Source organism: Chrysemys picta, chromosome 25 (assembly GCF_011386835.1).
Source record: "Chrysemys picta bellii isolate R12L10 chromosome 25, ASM1138683v2, whole genome shotgun sequence".
Lineage (NCBI taxonomy): Eukaryota > Metazoa > Chordata > Testudines > Emydidae > Chrysemys > Chrysemys picta.
The window spans coordinates 8,234,490-8,258,841 of NC_088815.1; the positions used below are offsets into that span (position 1 = coordinate 8,234,490).

At 44.5% G+C, this 24,352-nt stretch overlaps 1 protein-coding gene and 1 long non-coding RNA gene across 2 annotated transcripts in view; one reads left to right on the forward strand and one right to left on the reverse strand.

The window, feature by feature from the left end:
- Positions 1–672: 672 nt before the first annotated feature.
- Positions 673–6,804, reverse strand: LOC112059593 (uncharacterized). Its single transcript, XR_002888895.3, has 3 exons — positions 6,332–6,804; positions 2,856–3,020; positions 673–1,444 (listed from the first exon to the last, which is right to left on the reverse strand). It is a non-coding gene; the product is annotated as an uncharacterized LOC112059593 (long non-coding RNA).
- A 40-nt stretch (positions 6,805–6,844) lies between these two features.
- PIAS4 (protein inhibitor of activated STAT 4) overlaps positions 6,845–24,352 on the forward strand; it is a 32,077-nt gene continuing 14,569 nt past the window's right edge. The window contains exons 1-7 of the mRNA XM_008168852.4: positions 6,845–7,024; positions 11,403–11,832; positions 20,036–20,120; positions 21,848–21,889; positions 22,345–22,435; positions 22,819–22,947; positions 23,036–23,141. Coding sequence (XP_008167074.1) covers positions 6,998–7,024; positions 11,403–11,832; positions 20,036–20,120; positions 21,848–21,889; positions 22,345–22,435; positions 22,819–22,947; positions 23,036–23,141 — 910 coding nt within the window. The 5' untranslated portion in view covers positions 6,845–6,997. The remainder of the gene's footprint in view (positions 7,025–11,402; positions 11,833–20,035; positions 20,121–21,847; positions 21,890–22,344; positions 22,436–22,818; positions 22,948–23,035; positions 23,142–24,352) is intronic.

Consider the following 24,352-nt stretch of genomic DNA (forward strand, 5'->3'; position numbering starts at 1 on the left):
AAAGGATTAGAGAGGAGTAGGCACTTATCACTCTGTCATCACTTTCCCATCCACGAAAGGCTCTCGGGGGCCAGCTTCTCAAGTACTCAGCAGGACCCAACCTGCGTTTGAAAAATCTGGCCACTTCTTTTGGTGTGTAAATGGGAGCTGAGCTCCTTTGAAAATCTCTCTGATGTAAACAGGGAAGGTAAATGGTGAAGCGTTAATGAGAGGTTTAAAATGCTTTGTGTTTCCATAATATAAGGCAGGGATCGGCAACCTTTCAGAAGTGGTGTATCGAATTTTCATTTATTCACTGTACTTTAAGGTTTCCTGTGCCAGTAATACATTTTAACGTTTTTAGAAGGTCTCTTTCTAGAAGTCTATAATATATAACTAAACTATTGTTATATGTAAAGTAAATAAGGTTTTTAAAATGTTTAAGAAGCTTCATTTAAAATTAAATTAAAATGCAGAGCCCCCTGGACTGGTGGCCAGGACCCGGGCAGTGTGAGTGCCACTGAAAATTAGCTTGCGTGCCACCTTCGGCACGCGTGCCATAGGTTGCCTACTCCTGATATAAGGCAATAGTTGTCGTACTGCTAAACAATAATAGAATACCATTTATTTAAATAGTTTGGGATATTTTCTACATATTCAAATATATTGATTTCAACTACAACACGGAATACAAAGTGTACAGTGCTCACTTTATATTATTATTTTTTATTACAAATATTTGCACTGTAAAAAAAACAGTATTTTTCAATTCATCTAATACAAGTACTGTCTTGCAATCTCTTTATCATGAAAGTTGAAATTACAAATGTAGAATTATGTACAAATAACTGCACCCAAAAATAAAACAATGTAAAACTTTGGAGCCTACAAGTCCACTCAGTCCTACTTCTTGTTCAGCCAATTGCTCAAACAAGTTTGTTTACATTTACACAAGATAATGCTGCCTGCTTCTTGTTTACAATGTTACCTGAAAGTAAGAAGAGGCATTCGCATGGCACTGTTGTAGCAGGCATCGCAAGATATTTATGTTCCAGATGCACTAAAGATTCATATGTCCCTTCATGCTTTAACCACCATTCCAGAAGACATGCGTCCATGCTGATGACGGGTTCTGCTCGATAACGATCCAAAGCAGTGCGGACCGATGCACGTTCATTTTCATTATCTAAGTCAGATGCCACCAGCAGAAGGTTGATTTTCTTTTTTTGTGGTTTAGGTTCTGTAGCTTCCGCATCAGAGTGTTGCTCTTTTAACTCTTCTGAAAGCATGTTCCACACCTCCTCCCTCTCAGATTTTGGAAGGCACTTCAGATTCTTAAACCTTGGGTTGAGTGCTGTAGCTATCTTTAGAAATCTCACATTGGTACCTTCTTTGTGTTTTGTCAGATCTGCAGTGAAAGTGTTCTTAAAATGAACAACGTGTGATGGGTCATCATCCGAGACTGCTATAACATGAAATATATGTCAGAATGTGGGTAAAACAGAGCAGGAGACATGCAATTCTCCACCAAGGAGTTTAGTCACAAATTTAATTAACACTTTTTTTTAAACGAGCATCATCAGCATGGAAGCATGTCATCTGGAATGTTGGCCAAAGCATGAAGGGGTATACGAATGTTTAGCATATCTATCATGTAAATACCTTGCAATGCCGGCTACAAAGTGCCATGCGAATACCTGTTCTCACTTTCAGGTGACATTGTAAATAAGAAGCAGGCAGCATTATCTCCCACAAATGTAAACAAACTTGCTTGTCTGAGTGATTGGCTGAACAAGAAGTAGGACTGAGTGGACTTATAGGCTCTAAAGTTTTACATTATTTTGTTTTGAGTGCAGTTATATAACAAACAAACAAAATCTACATTTGTAAGTTGCACTTTCACGATAAAGAGATTGCACTTCAGTACATGAATAAGGTGAACTGAAAAATCCTATTTCTTTTGTTTATCATTTTTACAGTGGAAATATTTGAAATCAAAAATAATAATATGAAGTGAGCACTGTAAAATTTGTATTCGGTGTTGTAATTTAAATCAACATATTTGAAAATGTAGAAAAACATCCACAAATACTAAATAAATTTCAATTGGGATTCTATTCTTGTTTAACAATGTGATTAAAAGTGTGATTAATCACGATTCATCTTTTTGAGTTAATGGCGTGATTTAACTGCGATTAATCAACAGCCCTAATCTATCTATATGTTTTTTTGAGCACCCCCTTCACCCTAAATGCCTCAGGCGTTACAGAGCCAGGACCACGCTCACAGACAGCTAAGGGAGTTACCAACACCGAAACGTTTGGAAAGGGGCTTCCTTTTGCCCAGGTCTCTCAACCAAATCAACAAAGGAGTGGCTTTACACAGCTCACGTGCTCAGATAGGTTCATGAAGCAGCCCGGCAAAGAACTGACGCCTTAGGGCACGTCTACACTGCAAATTAAGGTGGGATTACAGCATAGGGAGGCATAACTACACTAGCTTTAATTCACGTAAAAAGCAACAGAGGGTCCTGTGGCACCTTTAAGACTAACAGAAGTATTGGGAGCATAAGCTTTCGTGGGTAAGAACCTCACTTCTTCAGATGCAAGTCATCGGCTACCCCCTGATAGCTTTAATTCAACGCATGCAGGTAAGAATAGTAGTGACGACAAGGCAGCGGAGTTCCATATGGGCTCTAGCCACCTCTGTGCGGCCCACTGGGGACTCTGGGTATGTACGTGGGTTGTGCTAGCCCGTCCGAGGGTCCATGCCACCACATCTTTGTCACTAGTGGTAGCTGCGCTGGCTAAATTCAAGCTGGCGCGGGTGTGCCTACCTGCACTACAGTTACACTGGAATTTGTGGTGTAGACGTACCCCTAGTGCAGGCTGAGCCCAGAGTCCTCCAAACGCATCTGTCTTGTAGTGTCCAGAAGGATGACCGTTCTCTACAACTGGGGCTAGCCCTGCCCCCCTGGATCCCCAACAATCCCTGAGCGCCAAGGGATTTTCCTGGGGGAGTGGCTCCCTGCAGCTGTGGTCCTTTGGGGAGAAAAAGCGAGTGAGAGTTAACCTCCTTCCTGCTGTTTGCGAAGCAGGGTGTATACACCCCGTCACAGTGCTAGAAAATCCCTTTCCTGGTAACTACAGGCTTCTTCACCCTCTCCACAGAGCAGATCTAATGGTCAAAGTGCTTTCAATGGTGCTAGCAGCCAGAGGGCCCCTGTTACGCTGCCACCAATGGAGCTGAGCTGGAGCACAGACATGCTTAAGCTTTTGGTTAACTTTATACACTGTTAGTAAACCCACTGCAGGACTCCTCACATGTTAACCATATGCATGAAGACTTTGCGGAATCAGGCCCTATGACTATAACCTGATTTTCAAAAGATTTCAGTGGGAGCTGCTGGGCGCTCGGCACTTTTGACAACCGGGTCACTTATTGAGGTGTCTAAATATGGACCTAGAAGTCTAACTTTAGGCACCTATTTTTGAAAATCTTGGCCAAGGAGCACTACCCTGTTTCCCCGAAAATAAGACATCCTCCGAAAATAAGGCCTACTTACAGTTTTGCCTCTCGTTGTAATATAAGGCATCCCCCCGATAATAAGACCTCCCCGATAATAAGGCATCCACCGATAATAAGGCATTTTTCATTTCTGAAAAATAAGACATCCCCTGAAAATAAGACCTAGCGCATCTTTGGGAGCAAAAATTAATATAAGACACTGTCTTATTTTCGGGGAAACAGGGTAGCGTCTTTTGTCTAGTTTGCATGGTTGCCAACGCTTGCAACGTTATGACCAGGTCTCATGACATTTGGTGATTTTCTTAAAGCCCCAGCTCCTGGAAGCAAGTGATTCCATGAATATCTCAGGGTATGTCTACACTGGAAACACTACAGCAGCAGAGCTTCCACGCTGCAGCTGTGCTGCAGTGTAGACAGACCCTACAGCTACAGAAGGGGTTCTTCCATTGAGGTAGTGAATCCACCTCTCCAAGAGGTGATAGTTAGGCTGATAGAAGAAATCCTAGCAGTGTCTACACCAGGTCTTAGGTCGGCAGAAGGGAAGGCTGTTTGTTTTTTAAAAAAAAAGGCCAGAAAGAACATTTCATAGGCACTCAAAAGGGATTTCTTAATCTGGCAATATATAATCCAGTTCTGCAGTAAACTTTAGCCTGATCGATACATAAAACATAGCTAGGCCGACGGAAGAATGGTTCCATCAACCTAGCAACCATTGCTCGAGGAGGTGGATTACCTACCTTGACAGAAAAACACCTTCTGTCACTGCAGTCTGCGTTTACACTACAGGGCTACAGCGGCCTAGCTATGGCGCCGGTAGCTGTGTCTCTGTAGTGCCTGTAGGTGTAGACATGGCCTTTCTCCAGCCAAACAGGATTAACAAATGTGGGCATCGCCAAGCCCCAGCCTTGTCACAGCAATGAGGTATGGCCTCTATTCCCCACCACCCCAACCTCCCTAATGAAATAGGAGATTTACTCCCCACTGCCCCATTCCTCAGAACGGCTTGACTCTTCTTCACTGGGGGTGAGGTGGGTTCCAGCTCATGGAACGTGCTTGGGGACTCAGGCCTTGGGACCTAAATAGAATTAGCGGTCATGGTTTTTCCACACCCTGAACTCCCTAAAACTATTTCCTCCCCCGGAGTGACCTTGTCTTTGGTTTCACAGGCATTGTTCCATCCTGTAACAGGGTAGCACTGGCCTGGGGGGGTCCTTACAAAGTACATTCCATTATAGGCTGTCCCACCTAAAGTGGGTGTATCATTATTGCTATACTATAACATAGCCCCTAACAAGTATCAGGGGGTAGCCGTGTTAGTCTGTATCTACAAAAACAACAAGGAGTCTGGTGGCACCTTAAAGACTAACAGATTTATTTGGGCATAAGCTTTCGTGAGTAAAAACCTGCATCCGAAGAAGTGAGGTTTTTACTCACGAAAGCTTATGCCCAAATAAATCTGTTAGTCTTTAAGGTGCCACCAGACTCCTTGTTGTTTTTATAGCCCCTAACAGTGAGTTGGATCAAACCCCTCTGATCCATGTGCAAAAGAGACGCTCCGTGTACAAATATCCCTCTTCCCTATAGGAGACGGGATATCAGATACCTCTGCAGCACTTTCCCTTCCCTCCATCAGACCCTGCGGAACCCACGCCACAAGTCTGGGGTCCAGGCAGTGGTAGGAGCCAGAGGATACTGGATGGGAAGGTGTGGTGAAGTGGGTGAGCCTGCCTGGAAGTTCCTCATCTTCCCACCAACCCCGTTGAGTAAGGCAGCTCCAGGACTGTACTAGTCTAGCCAAGTCCGATTCCACAGGCAGGCTGATTCCTTAGTACAGGGGTTCTCAAACCAGGGCTCATGAGGTTATTACATGGCGGGTCATGAGCTGTCAGCCTCCACCCCAAACCCCGCTTTGCCTCCAGCATTTATAATGGTGTTAAATATATAAAAATGTGTTTTTAATTCATAAGGGGGGGTTGTCGCATGCAGAGGCTTGCTATGTGAAAGGGGTTACCAGTACAAAAGTTTGAGAACCACTGCCTTATTAGTAGCATGGCTTCCAAGGAGCTACTCTACCATGGAACTGGCATTGAGAACACGCAAGAGCTCCTTGAGGAGGATTCTGGCCTCCCTAGGAATTTGCCATATTTGAGGGATTAGCCCCCAGCCTTTTCAATGGGAAGGGGAAAACCCCAACCCCTATAGGAGCAGGGCCGCCCAGAGGGGGGGCAAGTGGGGCAATTTGCCCCGGGCCCCCACGAGACTTTTCGGCAAGTCTTCGGTGGCAGGTCCTTCAGTGCCGCCGAACACACCCGGAGCTTCTTCTGCTCCGGGTCTTCGGCGGCAGTTCGTTCACTCGCTCCGGGACCCGCCGCCGAAGTGCCCCGAAGACCCGGAGCGGAAGGACCCCCACCGCTGAAGACCCCAGGCCCCCTGAATCCTCTGGGCAGTCCTGGATAGGAGCAGGTAAAATCTCCCTGAAGGGAGATCTGGCCCATGGAAACAACAGGCCTGCTCCTGCATCAATAGGTGGTAGAACTAAGGGTGCTGTGTGTGTGGGGGGGGGGGGGAAGCAGCACCCCCTGGCTTAGGGTGACCAGATGTCCTGATTTTATAGGAACAGTCCTGATTTTGGGGGCTTTTTCTTATATAGGCTCCTATTACCCCCCATCCCCCGTCTCGATTTTTCACATTTGCTATCTGGTCACCCTACCCTGGCTTGAAGTGGTTTCCATCATATGCAGGGTTTGCAGTTTGGTTCAATGTCTCTCACCCCCCCCCCCCATGCAAATTGTCCCAGCCCCTCCTGCCTACATCCCTTACTCACCGGAGCAGGATTTCAGTGGAGTCCAAGGGACACCTCGCCTGGGCAACACCTAGATGTGCCCGGGGAGTCAATTGAAACTACACATTGCATTAAAACTACACATTGCATTAATGACATGCCAGCGGTATTCATTAGCTCCCATCGCGGTTCTATCACCCCCCCCCCAAGCTGCGGTGAGTTGTTTGGCCATCAATGCACCGGACACCAGTCGCCGCGATTGATGGACGGGCTGGTGCTAATCACGCTGTCTGCATCGCCTGCCAATTAATGGCCATTGTTACACCGCTGGGTTTGCTTAATGAGTCATTAATTCAACCCCGTTACATTGCACCGCCCCCAGGCCCTGGCTCCACCCGCAGCCGGGGGGGGCCTGGCACGCGGGGGCCCCGGCCCCCCGGGGAGAGCGGTGATTGGCAGCGCCCTGCCCCCCCCCGGGCCATGCCGGGCTTGGCGTGTCCCGCGGCTCTGTCGCTTTAAGAGCCCAGAGGCGGCTGGAACGGGGTCAGAGGCGGGGCGCGAGCGGCCGGCAGTGCGCTCGCGCCGGCTGGCGGAAGGGGGCGGAGCGCGAGGTGATTGGTTCCCCGCTCCTCCCTCGCGCCGCCCCACCTTGATGGTCACGTGACTCGGCGGCGGCTCCCGGCGCGCCGGTGGACGCTGGAAGCCAAGATGGCGGCGGAGCTGGTGGAGGCGAAAGTGAGTGAGCGGCCTCCCCCCGGCGGGGGGCGCGAGGGGTGGGGCCGCGGCGGGGGCACGGGGTTGGGGGCGGCAGCGCCACGGCCGCGGGCGGCGCCCCCGTTCCCCCCGGGCCGCGAGGAACCTCCCTGCGGGAGCCGCCCCCGGCTCCTGCCTCCTCCGCCGGCCCCCTGTGGGGACCTGCTCGCCGCTCCCCCGCCGGGGCCCTCGCCTGGGCCGCGACCAGCCCCGCCTCTGCCGGTCTGAGCCCTCCCTCGCTTCCCCATCCCTCGGCGTCAGCGCCGTCCCGATCCCCTCCCCTCCCGTCAGCCCCGTCCCGTGCCGATCATCTTCCCTCCCCCCGCCGTCCAGATCCCGGAGACACGCCCTCCCCCTCCCCGCATCGCAGTCCCATTCCTGTCCCTGGAGACACCCCCCCCCCCCCATCTCCTGGTGACAGTGCCTCCCCCCCCCCTTCCCCAATAACTTCCCCAGAGCCGTCTCCTTAATCCCCCTCCCTGGCCTCAGTGCCATCCTGCCATTTTATAGCTGACCCCGGAGACCCCAGTGTCAGCCCCTTCCCGACCCTGAGACCCTCTCCCACCCTGCCTCTGTCAGCGCCTTCCTGCCCCTCATGGCCCCAGAGAGCCCCCATCCCTCTGGTGTCACCACCTTCCCTTCCAGTCTGGAGACCTCTTCTCTCTTCCCCCCCGTCCCACCAGTATCAGTGCCTTCCTGCCCCTGCCAACTCCAGAGACCACTTCGCTCAGCCCCTTCTCATCCCCATCCTGATTCCTGAGATTCCCTCAGGGCCTTCTCATCACCCCCATTGACCCCTGAGATTGCCCACCACCCATGCTTCCCCTACTTTCGCTCCTTGCGACTGATGCTTAAGATTCCCCAGTTATTGCGGTCTCAGCCTCTTCTCACCCCAACATTGAACCTGAAACTCCCCAGCTTACTCCCCCATTTCAGCACATCGTCTTTTACAGCTGTCCTGAAAAAATCATTACAACAGGCATGCTGCTCCCTGCACACCTTGGCTTCCCTCCCCACCCGCTGCTTCATCTTCTCTCACTATTGCCTCCCCCATGTAGTCATTGCCTCAGGTCCCTCCTGCAGTTCTCCCATCCTCACTTCTACTCTTCTCATTTTCCCCTTCCTCTGTGACTCCCTCATGCTGCCCCCTTTCCTGTTCCAATCTCAGCTCATTGGGCTTCTGAGTGAAGAGTATGCAAGTGCAGTTGAGGGTGTGAGTGTGAAGTGATGACATGCAGGTTTCCTCCACTGACATTTTAGGAAATAGTTTTGGAGTGAGGGGTGAGTGAACTGTTCAAATGTCTCCTGTGGGTCAGATTGTTTGCAAACTTTACCCCCCCTCCCCTCCCATGGAGGCATTAATGTCTTATTTTATGATCTAAATTGAAGGTATGGAGAGGCTTTCAGAGAAGTGAATATGGAGGTGGATAATGAATGGCATCCAATGCTTTAAATGTTCTGGAGAAAATCTTGATATGTCTATAAATCTGCATAGACTAGAGGATTCTGCGATGTCTGATGTATTTGGAGGTTGTTTAGTGACATGCCATTTTTTTAAAATATGTGAAGTTGTATTATACTTACAAAACATCTTGTGCATAATGAGCCCCTTTGGGGAGGGGAAGACATGCAGCACCGATTCCAAGCCTCTCTTTTTATTGAGTCCAGTTCTGCTATGTGATACTGCTCTCTGCATGAGTGGGGCTCTTCAGTTCCTGCCTGCCAATGAGTGGAATCACAGGTGTACTGTCTGTGAAGCAGAACTGTAATCTCTCAGTGCACACAACAGGCTTTCATGGTAAAGTTCCCATTCTTGCCAGATGCTGAACACCTCTGAGTGACTTCAGTGATGGTTGACGAGGCTCAGCATCTGGCAGGATTAGGCATTAAGTAATGGAATGACCGGGCAGACCCAGTGAATGCTGTGAATCCTAGAACTGGCTGATGTAGGGCAGAAGTAAAATGTAGAGAACCCTGTTTTTAAATGTAGGCAAAACAATAGCTGACCCCTTCTCCCTGTGTCAGGCCTTCCTCGTTGATTATTGTGGGCAGAAGCCCACCACTCTTCTGAAAGGAAGCATCTTGAAGACTTGCCTGGCTGTAGTGAGAATTCATTATCTTCCATGCTCCTTGAACACACAATTTCCTGTCTTTTGTTGCTGCCCAAAGCCTACACCTATATTCATTTTAAAATGAATAATCTCACTGGCTAATGAGAACTGCATATTCATACCACTCACTCTGAGTTAGAGGCGTGAGGTTCTAGACCTATATTTCTCTGTGCCAAAATAGCCTGTTTTGCTTTTTATTGTTCAAATCTGATAACATCTCTAGACCTGAAATCTGGGTAAATGTAAACTGCAAAAAGCAATTGAGTTAAGCGCTGGTTTATATGCCTAATACACCAAGAGAACAGGAAATTAGGAACAATGAGTACAGGGATAACTCCCTTGTCTAGGGTGCTTATGCAGCCGCCTTTGCTGTAGTATCTAGGCACCATGTGATCAGTAATGTAATTAGCCTCACAATGCCCCTGTGGGGTATGGACAAGTTCTATTCCCCCCATTTTACAAATGGATAAGTGATGCACAGAGACTGAATGACTTGCTCAGGGTCACACCAGGAGCATGTGGTGGAGTAGGGAATTGAATCTGGGTCTCCTAAATCCTAGATTAGTTCCCTGACCACTGAACATTTTTCCTTGGTTTGTCAAAGCTCTATTCTCACCTGCCCCCACCCCTCTTTCTTCTTTTTCTCACCTACCCCGCCCCCCTTTCTTCTTTTTCTCACTGAAGAGATTCCAGAACACATCACACTACTAATTTTCCTTGCACCCAGATTCATTTGGGATGCATTCTAGGACAGCTTCAGTGAAATAAGTCCTGTGGGATTTCACAGGAAAGGGGAAGAATAAAATGTAAGAGGTTAATTCTTTCTGTGGCCTGGTCTACACTTAAAATTTAGGTTGACATATCTGTGGCACTCAGGTGAAAAATCAACACCCATGAACGCCATACTTATGCCCACCTAACCTCCAGTGTAGACACAGCTAAGTCAAGGGAAAAATGCTTCCATCAACCTAGCTACCATCGGTCGGGAATGTTGTGTTCCTGCAGTGGCCAAAAAACCCCTTCTGTCGCTGTAGGCTGTGTCTACATTACAGGGTTATGTTGGCAGAGGTAGAGTGCCATAGCTATGCTGCTATAGTCCCCATAGTGTAGATGTGACCTGTGCTTAATTTCACACCCCACAAATACTGTTAATGAAGATGTCTGGATTTAAATCAGTTGCCATTTTCCTTTAAAAGTTGGCTTGTCAATTTTTTTCAATGAACAGTAAGAACATTATTTTCAACCTATTTTGGTAAATTAATCTGATTTCTGTATGTCTTTTCCGTATCATCAGAAAATAAATATGGAAAACACCTAGTGGGTGTTGATTCCATCCCCTGCAGCTGGACATGTAGGAGTGTTTTTCTGGAAAATTTCGCCTGAGTTTTTCACAAACCAGTGAGCAAGCTGCAAGAATAAATGCAAATGTTCAAATGTATTTTCAGGGCTCGAAAAACACTTTCTTCACCCTGGGTGTATGTGAAGGTTTTTTTTTTTTTTTTTTTTTGGCAATGAGGAAGGGCCTTAACAATCAATCTCTGCAGAATGTGAGCATTAATTTTAATTAATATTTTCTCGCTCTTATCCTTATGAAGACAATCCTCCAAGCATAGATCAATCCTGTGTTGTCTTTGAGTCTACAGACCACTCCAGTTCCTTTTGAGCTTCCCCAGGCAGAAGAGAGTGAAGTTGACAAGACTGGTCAGTTTCAGTGTTGTTCAAAACCTTAGGATCAGCCTTGAAATTGGTAGTTTCATGGTGCTCCCTTTGAGCAGTAACAGAAGCAGGTACTGGTCCTATTCATAGGAGAGCTGATTGAAGGAAGTGAGGTGTGGGCTGAAGTAGTTAATAACCCCGAATACACTTGCTTTTCCAGCAACCCGATGCAAGATATTTAGTGTCCTTGTGATTGGCACTGTTTTCAGTTGTTACCATGAGATTACTTTGTATTTATCACAGATTTTTTTATAGCCATTCAGTAACTAGCTTGTGTCACTGCTTTCGTATCTATGTATACTGAATGATGTTCAGTAGGTCTACTATGTATTCCCATTGCACAAACAAGTGTCTAATGCATGGCACATTAATCAGTTGAAAACCAGGTGAGCTAAACAGAAGGCTTGGTGTCACTCTTGCAAATGAATTTTAATCTTTTGAGTTCCAGGGTACAGGCTTTGGAGAGAATTGTCACTTGATCTATTTATAGTTCCAAGAATCTTTTACTTTAATTTTTTACCTTTATTTCCTAGAACATGGTGATGAGTTTCAGAGTCTCAGATCTTCAGATGTTACTGGGTTTTGTTGGCCGGAGTAAGAGTGGACTTAAACACGAGCTGGTCACTAGAGCGTTGCAGCTGGTCCAGTTTGATTGTAGCCCTGAAGTTTTCAAGAAAATTAAAGAGCTCTATGAGACTCGCTATGCCAAGAAGAGCTCTGAACCGGGGCAGCCACAGCAGCACCGACCTCCAGAGGCACTCTCCATACATTCTTCCTATGACCGTGGGAGCACTGTTGCTAGGACTTCTCTTTCCACGCCTAACATTGACTATCCTGCACTCTATGGGAAATACCTTAACGGACTGGGGAGGTTACCACCCAAAGTTGTAAAGCCTGAAGTTCGGCTGGTGAAACTTCCCTTCTATACCACCTTGGATGAACTGCTGAAGCCAACAGAGCTAGGTGAGTCTCTCTCCTATGCAAATACAATAGTAATGCCCAGAACGCCGTCTGGGAAAGGACGGTGAAAAAGCATGCACGTTTTGAAATGATGGCAGCATTTTTGGTGAGCAGTGAGGCCACATAATCGAGAGAGAGAAAACCAATGGGTTCTCTCTTAGTTGGTGTCTATTTATTCAGAATATTCCTAGATTAATTTTTGTTGCTTTTTTTAACCTTTCTTAAACCAGGAGCTGCAGTCACTTATCAAAGTGTCTTGAAAGCCAGTCTTGTTTTGCTGTAGCTTTTGTATCCTTCGCTGAAAGTGCTGCCTTTTTAACATATTGCATCCTTGTGTACTGAATCATAATCTGTTCTTGCTCCAGCTAATGTAGCAGTATATAAGGGGAGCAGCTGTTTTTCTCCGTCATTGTCACAACTGTGCTAAACTGGAACAGTGGCCCTTTCTATGCTGCTACCAGTTAGTTCTATACTTTATCATGGCAGACTTCAAGCTTCCCACAAATAAAGAAAGATGACTTATTGTCACACACACACACACACTTCTTACTTTTATAAACCTGTCATGCAGTTCTTTATGCACCATACCTTGTGTTTTGAGGAGCAGCTAGAAAGATGAAAGAGGCAGCTCCGTCCACTTTGAAGCCATGATAACCAGAGTCTGGGTTAGCGTTGTTATGGTTCTAGGTAGTGACGAGCATTGCCGTAACTGGCTGTAACGTGTTTTTTGTGTATGGCGTAGGCAAAATGGGCCTTTTTGCTATGGTGGTGGCTCCCTTTGCTTTGTGACCCATCAAACTACACCCCTCTTCAATGGCCCGTAGAGTAAACATGGTAGCCTCAGGCCTCGTTACAAAATGGACCTTGTTCTGAGCAAAATAAAGACGGAACTTGAGGATCTCCCATTGCTGGAAAGGCTTGGTCCTACTGTGCAGAGATGAAAGCAGTGTTGATAAATGAAAGTCGTGATATCTTACCAAGATGCAGCTAGATGAACTGCTGCAGTGTCTGCATGGAGTGGAAAATTGAAGGCATGTGGGAAGCAGCCATTGCTGAATAGCCCCACTAGGCAGAAGTGTGGATTTGTTTCTCTAATGTGGACATAAAAGGCGCTTTCTTTAACCATGTTACGTGGCTCTGAGAAACCTGGCAGAACACAAATCAGATAATACTTAAACTGTCCTCTTTAATTCTAGAGAACATAAAATTTTAGGAACAGGAAACCGCCATCTGGCCCTATGTGCCTGCACTTTCATAATTTCTTAATCCCATCTTCCTGCTTTTTTCATCATAACCCTTCACTCCCTTCCGCCTTCACAAACTAGGCTGGGTATCCCTTGAGGTTATTTATATCCTCTGTTTCAGTTGCCTTCCCTGTTAACTTATTCCATATGTTTATTACTCCTTGTGGAGTTTCCCTGTTTACTCTTATTTTCCATATTTCTTAGCTTCTGGACTACTTACCAGTATAAAAAGAAAACTGTATTGACTATATTATACAGGCTTCAGATGTACGTGATTTGTCTGCATAAGAAGGCAGTACAGACGTTAAGGCTATGATGACTTAAACAGAGTTTTAGAAATTGGTTAATTCAGTCTTGTACACTGTGTGCCAGTCCACTGGAAACACAAATGAAATGTCATTTCACGTTTTCTCCCCCTTCAAAATATTATTTTTTTTCCCCAATACAACCCCATCTCCTATTTATAGCTCCATGAAGGAGGAGTGGAAGCATCTAGAGATGAGGAGAAATATATTTAGCCTGATTACCAGAGGGTACTGAAGTTTAACAATACATAGAAGTTCCATGTCGGACCAGATCTTTGGTTTGGCTAGATTGGCATCCTACTCCTTATGAAAACTACAACCTCCTAGAAGTCCTCGTGTTCCCTGGGCATGTTTGACAAATTTTCTCTTTTGATAGGTATAATTTGTACTTCATCTATGGGACTTGGTGTAGGGCAGCTAGGTGTGGAACAGATGCTCTTTTTAATCCTGATTTATCCCTCCGAATCCACACTAAAATATAGATTTACATTTCTACTTCATCTTTCCAACTCTGGAGGTCCGGCATTGGTGGTGGGGAGTACAATTGCTGAGTATCGTGTATGATTCCTGGCTGCTTCAGCATGGCAGAATGCCTGTGATGTACTCCTTTCATTTTGGTAACTGGAAATGAGACTAGTAGGCATCTCTACTGAGATCTGGTTCTGGACTCGTGCTCTCCTAGCATTAACATTAGCAGAGGTGGTGATTAGCTCAGTGGCTAACTTTTGTTCTTGGCTCAGTAAGATTCCGGTTCTCTTAACCCAAGAAAAATGCTCATCACTGTGCTAGTGAACTGTACTCACAAATACACACGAATAGTTTGTGTTTTGGAAACTGACATGTTGACAATTTAATTCCAAGAGTATTAAGTTAAGAATACCAAAGCAAAATTAGATGTCTATGGAGTTCTACTTGATGAGACCGAAAAAAGAATAAAGAAGAATAAAGGCTTATCAGTTGCTTTGGTTTACTATATCATCTTAACTTTTACACCTTTTGTTAAAGCAGTGCAACTTCTGTGTGTAGACTAATCCTGAGAGCTATTCTGTAGAAAATTCAAATGCTACTGGTGGTATGCCATAGAAATATCGGAGATCAAAGACCCATTTCACATGGACATCATAATGAGCCCTGGGTAAATGTCCTGCTACGGAAGACATTTTAAGCATATGTACTGTGATGAGGGAAACCAGGGAATTGTAACTTGTGTATTTCCCTGATTTTAAATAGAAGGATCTTTGTTAATCAGAAGCTATTTATGTGCTGAAAACAAGCCTCCTTGAAATTATCACATTGAGATCAAAAGGTGGGCTATATTTAACTTGATCTCTACCATTGTTTGTATGCAGTGGTGTAGCCGTTTGGGTCCCAGGGTATTAGAGAGACAGGGTGGGTGAGGTAGTATCTTTTATTGGGCCAACTTCTGTTGGTTAGCGAGACAAGCTTTTGAGCTTACACAGAGCTCTTCTGACCTGAAGAGCAGCTCTGGAAAGCTTGTCTCTCACTAACAGAAGTTAAGATATTACATCACCCACCTTGTGTCTCTAGGCAGACATGCTTTTCTCTGCAGGAGAGTGTCAGATTACTACGCTTGCAGACAAAGCTACAGCTTCAGGTGTTAGGGCAAGGAGACTTGAAGTGTTTTGTGAACCAGGTAACATTCCATATTTGGTAACTACATAAACATACAAGTTATACCAATTCAGTTTAGTAATGGATTGAATTAAATCCACACAACTTCCTTGTGTGAACACTTCTAAATTGGTTTAAGATTGTCCACGCAAGGCAGTTGTGCTGGTTTAGTTGAATCGGTACAGCTTTTGTGTGTAGACAAGGCCTAAAACTTAGTATTTGCTGACAGGATGTTTTTGTAGATTTCCCTAGCCATACTGTGGCTTTCAGTAAATGCCTTGGTTTTTTATCAAAGATGAACATGGTTTGGTAATAGTGAAATGTGGTGTGGTAGGGAATTTTGGCTGGTTCTCCCGAGGGGAGAGAAGGTGAGACAGCCAGGGCCGCCGAGAGCAGGTTCGGGCCCCCCCAGCAAGGGCGGACCGGCTAAACAGGGCCAGGGAAGCCAGGCCCAGTAATTTGTACCAGTTTCCCCCCTTCCCTCCCCCCACCCTCGTCCGCCCTGGTGACAGCCTGCATGCTTATTGTGGATGCAGAGTGCTGTGGTCTTTGCTTGGAGGCAGTGCCTGAGGAGGATCTGCTGGTGTCATTGTGGGAACAGAGGGCTATATAATCTGTGTTCCAGCCACTATCAGAGTAAACTGTATCTCAGTTTGCTTGATACCTTCTGATGGTATCTACTTGGCAATTTGTATACTGCTTTTTATCTAGCCGTGAGTAATAAAATTGACAGTATTACTTCCTCCCCTGTTGAAGATCAAGCTCCGTTCCTGTATCTATTCAGTCTGTCTTGGGGTATGTCTACACTGCAACTAAAAACCTGCGGCTCATGCTGGCGTGGCTCAGTCTAATGGGCTGTTGAACATCTACACTGCAATTAAAGCTCAGGCTGGAGCCTGGGCTCCATCACCCTGAGCTCGGACTCCAGCCCGAGCCTGAACCTGAAATGTAACAAACCACTTAGCCGAGCCTGAGTCGCCTGGCACAGGCCCGCCACTGGTGTCTAATTGCAGGTATGAGGCAACTGCATTCTCTTGATTGCAAAGCACACATCCCTGAATTGGACATCCTCTGAGAAATCCTCCCAAGAGCATATTTTCGAGCCATTGGTTCAGTTCTCTCTCTGGGCTAGTTCTCCGAGGTGAACAAATTGGAGGATTTATTGATTCACTTGGAGTTAGAATAAAAAGCGCCCATCCATATTCCCTGAGAACCCTGCCAGTTATTTAAAATTATAATTACAAAATGTAATGGGCTCTCACCCAAGTCCCAGTATGAACTGCACCACCATCCCCTTACATTAGTCAATATGTGTTTTCAAAGGTCGGGGAAATGAATGGCCACTGCACCATACTGTGAAAGCCATCAAATCTGGGCTACTTTGGATTGTGGGGTGGAAGGACACTTTGGAGCTCTTACAGAGAATCCCATGCCAACAGCCCCTTCTCTCCTATATCAAGGGGGAGAATCTAGCATTGCCTCCACTGACCACAACTATGGTAATATCGCAGAAAGAGAGGTGGTGACTTAGGTGGTAGGCTCCCAGCCTACAAAATATGATGCACTGATGCAACATACAGCTTGGTGTAGGGAAACCCTAAAACTAACGATCCTACTGACATTAAAGAGCTTTAAGTGATCATGCTCCGCTATTCTCAGAGTGCTTGTGGGTTGGCTTCTCAGAATAAGAATCCATTATAATTATGTTGGACTAAAATTCTAAAGAGCTATGCCAAGTACTTGTGAGTGTTGGAGGTTGTATGTCTTGTCTTAAAGTCTGAGATTGGCTGATCTCGCTCAAACGTCATAATTAATTGACTTCTTTATATCTTGCTATCCTGGGGTTTTAACAGAAACTCATCCCAGCAAGTCACAAAAGCCGCACAGATCAGAAAAGCTTAACTTAGCTCACTTTCAGAAAAGGCTTTTGATTAAAAGTGCCCAACTCTAAGTATTGAATCGTTGTACATGGTGCCTTTTTTGCTGTTGGCCAAGGATGTATTTGGTTGTGCCTTAGCAAAAAGACTGTGGAATTCATCTAGGAGTTGTTTAATACTTACAGTAAGATTTTGAAAGGGACTGCAGTCTCATGCTTCAGGTCATAAACCAACTTCTAGTCGAGATTTGGCCATGCTTGGTGGAATACTGGAGTAGATGGACCACTGGGCTGACCCAATATTTTTTTTTCTCCTAGCTTCTTTTGAATCAGGAATATCTAAGAGTTCTTCACTCACATCAGTCCCTAGCAGCCTCCTCTGGTCCACCCAGTAGAGGTATTGACTGGCTACGGATGAGATGAGCCTAACTCTGTCAGGAAAGATGAATTGCCCAGCTCCTTCATGGAGAGGAATAAAGAAAGATCAAAGGGACCCAGGTGGCTCAGTTCTCTTAATTCTGTTTCCTTTCCTCTTTCCTTCTGCCGCTAGTGGGCTATCCTTGAAAAGGAGGGTTTTGCTTTGACTGATATTGCTTTTCGTATGGAGCTGGTTGCACAGTCGTATTGACTAGGGCTGCTGTTGCTTCAGTCTCTGATTTGTGGTCTGAGGAAAGCACTGCTATGTTGCCTAACAGTCATACTCGTTTTCTTCCCCAGCGTCTGGCAGGCCTAGTAGCCCAATTACATTTGAGTGACAAGGGCAAGAGGTAATCTTGGAGTGACACCTCACCCGTGGTGCCTGCCAGAAGCCATTTGGCATCTTGTAGAAGTAGGCCTTTTATGTGTTTTTGAGGTAGGTGGTATGCTAGATATCTTGCTGCTGGGAGATACTTTGATGAAGAGAGAGGATTGTAACCTCACATGAAAACCGAATCCTACAGTGATGATGGGATAAGTGGGTGGAGACTGCTTGGGTCATGGCTTTGCTGCTGTTTGTACTCTCAATCAGGGTACAGGCATGGCTTTTGGAAAACGTGGCTGCTTTGGAAAAGAAGAGGGATTCTTGCAGGGTGGATTGATTTATATTTTTAAATAAAAGTAATTTAAATCACCAAGCAGGAAACCTTGATTTGACTCATTGATTTTAATTGTTTTGAATTTGTACTTTTTAGTTAATTTCTGAAGAGGTTAATTCTCAATGTTGTAATTTGGAAACTTTTTGCTAACCAGCAGGATACCCTGTACGCATTTAAGCAGTTGTGTGAACTTCATATACATTTATTCAGATTTGTAATTTTGACTTTTTATTACTTTAGAAAATGGTGAATGAAATATTTACTAGATTAATTTTTACTTGTGGTTTGTGTCGAGCTACATTTGCATGGAAATTGGAATTAAACTAAAAATGCACTAAGGCAGCTTTTAAAAAATTGTTTTGTTTAATTATTTGCATTTAAAACTAATTTATTAAAGGAAGTATTATTTGCAGTTGGTGAGTTGATCTCTGGTCACCATGTCGTTCAAGATTTTAGAACTAGTAGATCTCATCCTCACACCTAGTTTTTATTCATAGATCAAAAAAGGTAAACTAGCTTTCCTGCTTTTTTCAACTCCCAATCAGTTTTTCAAATTTGAATGAACTAGTCCAGGGGTAGGCAACCTATGGCACGCGTGCCGAAGGCGGGACACAAGCTGATTTTCAGTGGCACTCTCACGGCCTGGGTCCTGGCCACCTGTCTGGGGGGCTCTGCATTTTAATTTACTTTTAAATGAAGCTTCTTAAACATTTAAAAAACCTTATTTACTTTACATACAGTAGTTTAGTTATATATTATAGACTTATAGAATGAGACCTTCTAAAAACTTTAAAATGTATTACTAGCACACAAAACCTTAAATTAGAGTGAATAAATGAAGACTCAGCACACCACTTCTGAAAGGCTGCCGACCCCTGAACTAGTCTTTGAACTGATCTAGTCTAATAAACTGAAATGAAGAAAATATTCTCTCTCTACCTGCAGAAGAGGCCACTGCTGGTTAACACTTTAGGTAATGAGTGCTTAGCCAGTGAGATTTGCTGCCTCTAAATTGGTCAGCAACTGGGGATAGGAGGAATATCCCCTCCCCCTTCAGACCCCCTCCCCATGATGTGCATAATATCCAGGAGGTCAGCCTAGATGATCTGGTGGTCCCTTCTGGCCTTAAACTCTGACTTCCACCAGAGCAGTGGTTTGGCTTTCTTTAAAACTTCATCCGCAAACATGTACTGCTTGAATGTTGTTCAGTGTGAGATATTTTAATACCTTAGAGTAAGGTTAGGCCTTAACATAGCTGTCATAATTTCTATTTTAATTAAGCGTGTTTTTAAAAAAAGAAAAATGTATTTCATTTGGATTTTTTATTAAAATTAAACTGACTTTTTTTTTTTTTAATCCAGTTTTTGTCCACTCTGGGTTGTGGCTAACAATATCTCCTTATCTGTCTACAGATCATTACATTTCATACCTAAAACTGCACCATTAACTTAATGTATTTGTTGACACCTCTTTTCTGTGCCCTTTGGGGCCAGCCTTCTGATGCTAGATGGCTTTTTCCTTTTCCACAGCCAGTCTAATGGTGCCATCTATAAATACTTTCATGTTATGCATTGACACGTCCTTACATTTCCTCCCCCCCGAGTTACCGTCTTCATGCTGTGATTCCACTCATAATGTGCTCTTATTTTAAAGTATGCACCTATTGCCTGATTGGGAAGTTGAAGGAACACATTAAAAAATGGGTGGGACAAATTCCACAGCATGTTAGTTGCCCTGGTAACAAAACAGGCAGGCAAGGAGTGAGCAGTGCATTTTGATCAATGGTGCAAAGACATTTGTCTCACAAATCTCTCCTTTAATTATCCCGCCATGACAAGGTGCCCTTTTTGGACTATTCATGCATCCCTTTGGCTTTATAGGAGCATCCTCTAATCCCAGCAGAGAACGACTTTTCTCCAATGCCAATTCAAAGAAACAACTACAGCTCTAAACAAACTGTGGGTGTATTGCTAAACAGAAAGTGAAATGAGGGATAGAACACTACTCGTTTCAGTAGCACTTGGATGTACGTTGGAGTGTAAAGTCTCCTCTTTTTCTTCTCCTTCTCTTCAGTCCCACAGAATAACGAGAAACTTCAGGAGAGTCCATGCATTTTTGCACTGACGCCAAGACAAGTGGAGCTGATCAGAAATTCCAGGTACTCTGTGCTGTGTATTTTTAAAACGCTGTTAAATGCATAACTTCCCTAACTGTCTTCCCTCCATATTGGGTCTCTGTTCTCTGCCTGGTAACACTGCTCACTTGAGAACACCAGCAGACAGGCTTTTCCCCAACACGAGGCCCATAACCATTTTTGGCACTGTCCAATCTGTCTTGGTCTCTGCAAACTTTCCTTCTGGCTAGGTGCGATAAATCCCGGCTAGAATAGTAAGTTTAGGCAGGGCAAACAGCATGCAATTATTGAGGTCTTGAAACGTCTCTTTTAAGCCGACAGCGTGAATTTGTTTGCAGAATCTTTTTTTGAATCACAGGTTAAAAGCTATACACTTTATGCCATTACACAAGGATTCTTATAATAGCTACCTGAGCAACCATCTTGCACTCTGCCACTAGGACTTCCCATGACAACTGCGTTCCTCTTCGGTGACATAACTTTCAACCCCAGGAGTGAAATACACCAGTGCGGGAGGTAAAACTTACTCTGCAGCTGGCCTGTGACTCTGGAACCTGAAGCCATGAGAGATCAGAATGATGACAAACCTTTTGGGCTTCTGAGTGAAATGTAAAACTCTGACACAACTTTCCCCCAGTAAACAGCCGAATAATAATGTCACAAATCAGGGCGAGCTTCCTTCTTGAATATTTATTTTTAAGTTAAGTGCTCAAATAGTATGGCGATCTACATAGATGAAAGTAGGGCGAGGAAATGCCATTCAAAGACCAGCAGAGACATGGGCAGACCTTTTGGGATGATCTAATAGAAGACTGCTAACTGTGTATCTTGAATGTGGAGAAAGGGAAAGCCAGGAATATTTGGATTTGTGAGGGGATTCTCATCAGCTGTAGTCGGATTAGAACATAGCATGCACTCCCTTTAGGGGTTCTAGTGAGCGCCTGACATCAGATGCAATGCTCCTTCGGGGCAGGTCCTGCCTTCTCTGACACCAGCGAGAAGTATCTAAATATGGTCCCTGCTGATGGACTCTTTAAAGCTGTCAGAGTAACTCCCTTTCCTGTAAGCTACGGGCTGAACTCAACCTCCTGAAAACTTTAAACAATTTAAAAGTAGGATTGGATTGCGAAACACTTTCACTGTCAAATCCAGGCTAAAATTCTGACTTTAATCTGGGCAGAAGTTAGAGTACATCTTGTGCCTGTGTCTAAAACTTTCTATTAAGAACTCCATATTCCGCTATGCAGCTTTTCAGAAACGAGTTAATATACTGTTTGTTAAAGCTAATGTCAACAGGAATATTCTGTTGGTACCATAATGCTCAGATTCCTTGATTTGAAGGAGCAGTTTTAGTTCCCTAATCGAATGAAGAGGGTGTTGTAGGGACATTGTCAGCCTAAGCATAGTGTGGGGCAGAGGGTGGGAATGTTTTACAGAATCTCATCTGCCTGGAAATGTTTCCACAGTCCCTTCATATTTTGCTGAAGACAGATATTTTTCTTTAAAAATTTCTCTGCAATTTTGGAAACCCAAACACCAAAACCTTGGTCTAGTGCATGAGAGCTGGAAAATGAAACTAACCAGACTGTTCCTATTTTCCAAAGCAAGTGAAATTTTAAAAGTAAACGTCACAAACCCTGACAAGTTTAAAAAAAAAAAAAAAATCTGTAATAGCTTTAGGTTATTTGTTGATTGGATAAAGAAGAAAACTGAGGTTTGGTTAAATGAAAGTCTGTCATTTGTTTTACCAGGGAGTTGCAGGCTGGTGTGAAATCTGTTCAGGTTGTGCTAAGGTAAGTCTGAATACCATGAAATTAATTAAACCCATGAGGCAGCAAACTAGGGGAGGGAGATCACTAGTACAACATGGTAACCGTTTCAATGCTCTGTGTTCAGTAGCTACTAAAATAACGGCTCACTTTAAGCAAGTCCCTTGTTTGCAAGGATAGCACAAGCATCTTACAACATAACTTTCTGCTGCTTTGACCCTCTTGGTTCTCTGCAGATGATTTGAGTTATTGCTTTAATAGAAACTGCTGGTTACATATTCTGCTGTGAAGCCGAATTTGAAGTCTATATCATGTCCTCGGTAGAGATTCCTGGGTGTAATGGGTTTGGCTTGACCAGATGACAAGTTTGGGTGGTACTCATAGCTGGCTGCTGTTGAAGTCAATAGTATTTATTAGGATAGAGATCTTTTAAATCGCATATGGGATGTAGACATTTCAAGGTCACCATTTCTTTCCAGAATCTGCTACACGGACACTAGTTCCCCACAGGAGGATCAGTACCCTCCAAACATCGCAGTAAAAGTGAATCATAGTTACTGCTCAGTGCCGGTAAGTCAACCCAGCCACGAAGTGTCACTTTACAGCACAGGAAGAATGTGTGTGATTTTTAAATGGTTCTGTTTTATTCTGGAAATTATCTGGTGAATACAGAAGGGGAGCTGCAGTGCTAAAAGTAGATTGTTTTGACTTTGAAGGTCATTGTGTAATGGATTTGGTTTGTAGAGTTCATTAACAGTATTCTTGCAAAACTGCCATGAAAGTGCAATGTCCACTTCCCTGCTCTTTACTGTGACTTGATGATCTCATCCAAAAAAGTTACTCTGTGCATGAGTAGAATTTTTCAAGGCTGATGTCCTTGTAGCTGAAAAGGAAAAAATCCACAGCAGTGTCTCTGGTAAAATAAAGAGGAAAAATGTCTGTCTTTGCTATAGGGCTACTATCCATCTAACAAGCCTGGCGTGGAACCTAAAAGGCCCTGTCGTCCCATTAACCTCACGCATCTCATGTACCTGTCTGCAGCGACCAATCGAATCACGGTTACGTGGGGGAATTATGGAAAGGTAAATGACTGCGTGACTTGGGAAATAAATGAGCATGTGTGTGGAGTGTGCCCTTTCTCCTCATCCTGTCCCTTTCCTTTCTCTTTAGAGTTATTCAGTGGGCCTATACTTAGTGCGGCAAATGACCTCAGCAGAATTGCTGCAGAGGTTGAAAACCATTGGAATCAAACATCCAGAGCTCTGCAAGGCACTCGGTAAGTCCGTGTCGTTGTTAAAGTTCATGCAGTCTTCATCAGACTGGACAGTCTGAAGTCCGACTACTAGAAATTTGTGCAGAAACAATTGTCAAATTCTATAGAATCTTTCTCTGCAATTCTATAAAAACATTTGTCAGATTTGAGTGACTTTGGTAAGCTGTGTTTTAGGCACATTATCAAATTGCCGCAGAACTGTGCAGAGATTTTTTGCAGCACTTTTTCTTGTGACTGTACAGATGAATTATGACCTCATTTAGTTGGATTTAGAATTCATTCCCAGGTCATATTATGGTGAGTTATGCTGAGGGTCAGTGTCATTCTGATGAGTGGCTTCCTGCCTTCAGCTGAATAATTATGAATGGATGAATGTTGCCAGAGCACTTGCAGGATCTCCAGAGGAAATTTCTAGAGCAAAGAACTCTTGTGTGGAGATGCCCTGCTGCCAATCACCCTGTGTTTTGAGAGCAGGAGTTCACAGCACCTCTTTCAAATGGGATGATCGATCTTTAGAAAAGAGGTGATCCTTGGTCGAACCCATTCAGATAGATCATGGTATTGGGTAAATGCAGAACCTTATTGGAAATCTTGGGAAATTACCTTTCAAAGGCAAGGCCAGACCGTCCGTTCCTAATAGTCCAAGGAACTTACTTCCAGTCATTCAGTGATTCCAAATTATATTATGACATAATGACCGTAGCACTTAATTCTGTATAAGAGGACAATAAAAAAAAAATCATGCTGTGGTATTCTACACTAATCAGACTGCACTTAGGGGGCACAAGTTCAAAAAAGGTCTATTTAATGTATAGGGAAAAACGCATGTTCAGATGTATCAGGTCCTTGTAGCCTGATCACTAGCTACAGATGACTGATTATATTGAAAAGAGAGAATTCAACATTCCTTTAGGAGGTGCAGTGTGGCCTAGTTGATAGAGCACTGGGTTTGGAATCAAGAGGCCTGGGTTCTATCCCCGGTTCTGTCACTGGCCTGCTGGGTGACCTTGGGCATGTCCCTTCCTGCTCTGTGCCTCCATTTCCCCATTGATAAAATGGCGCTAAGGTACTAACTTCCTTTAAGTGTTTTGAGATCGACAGATGAAAAGTGCTAGATAAGTAGGGTGACCATATAGCAAGTGAAAAATTGGGGTGGGGGGTAATAGGGGCCTATATAAGAAAAGGCCCCAAATATCAGGACTGTCTGGTCATCC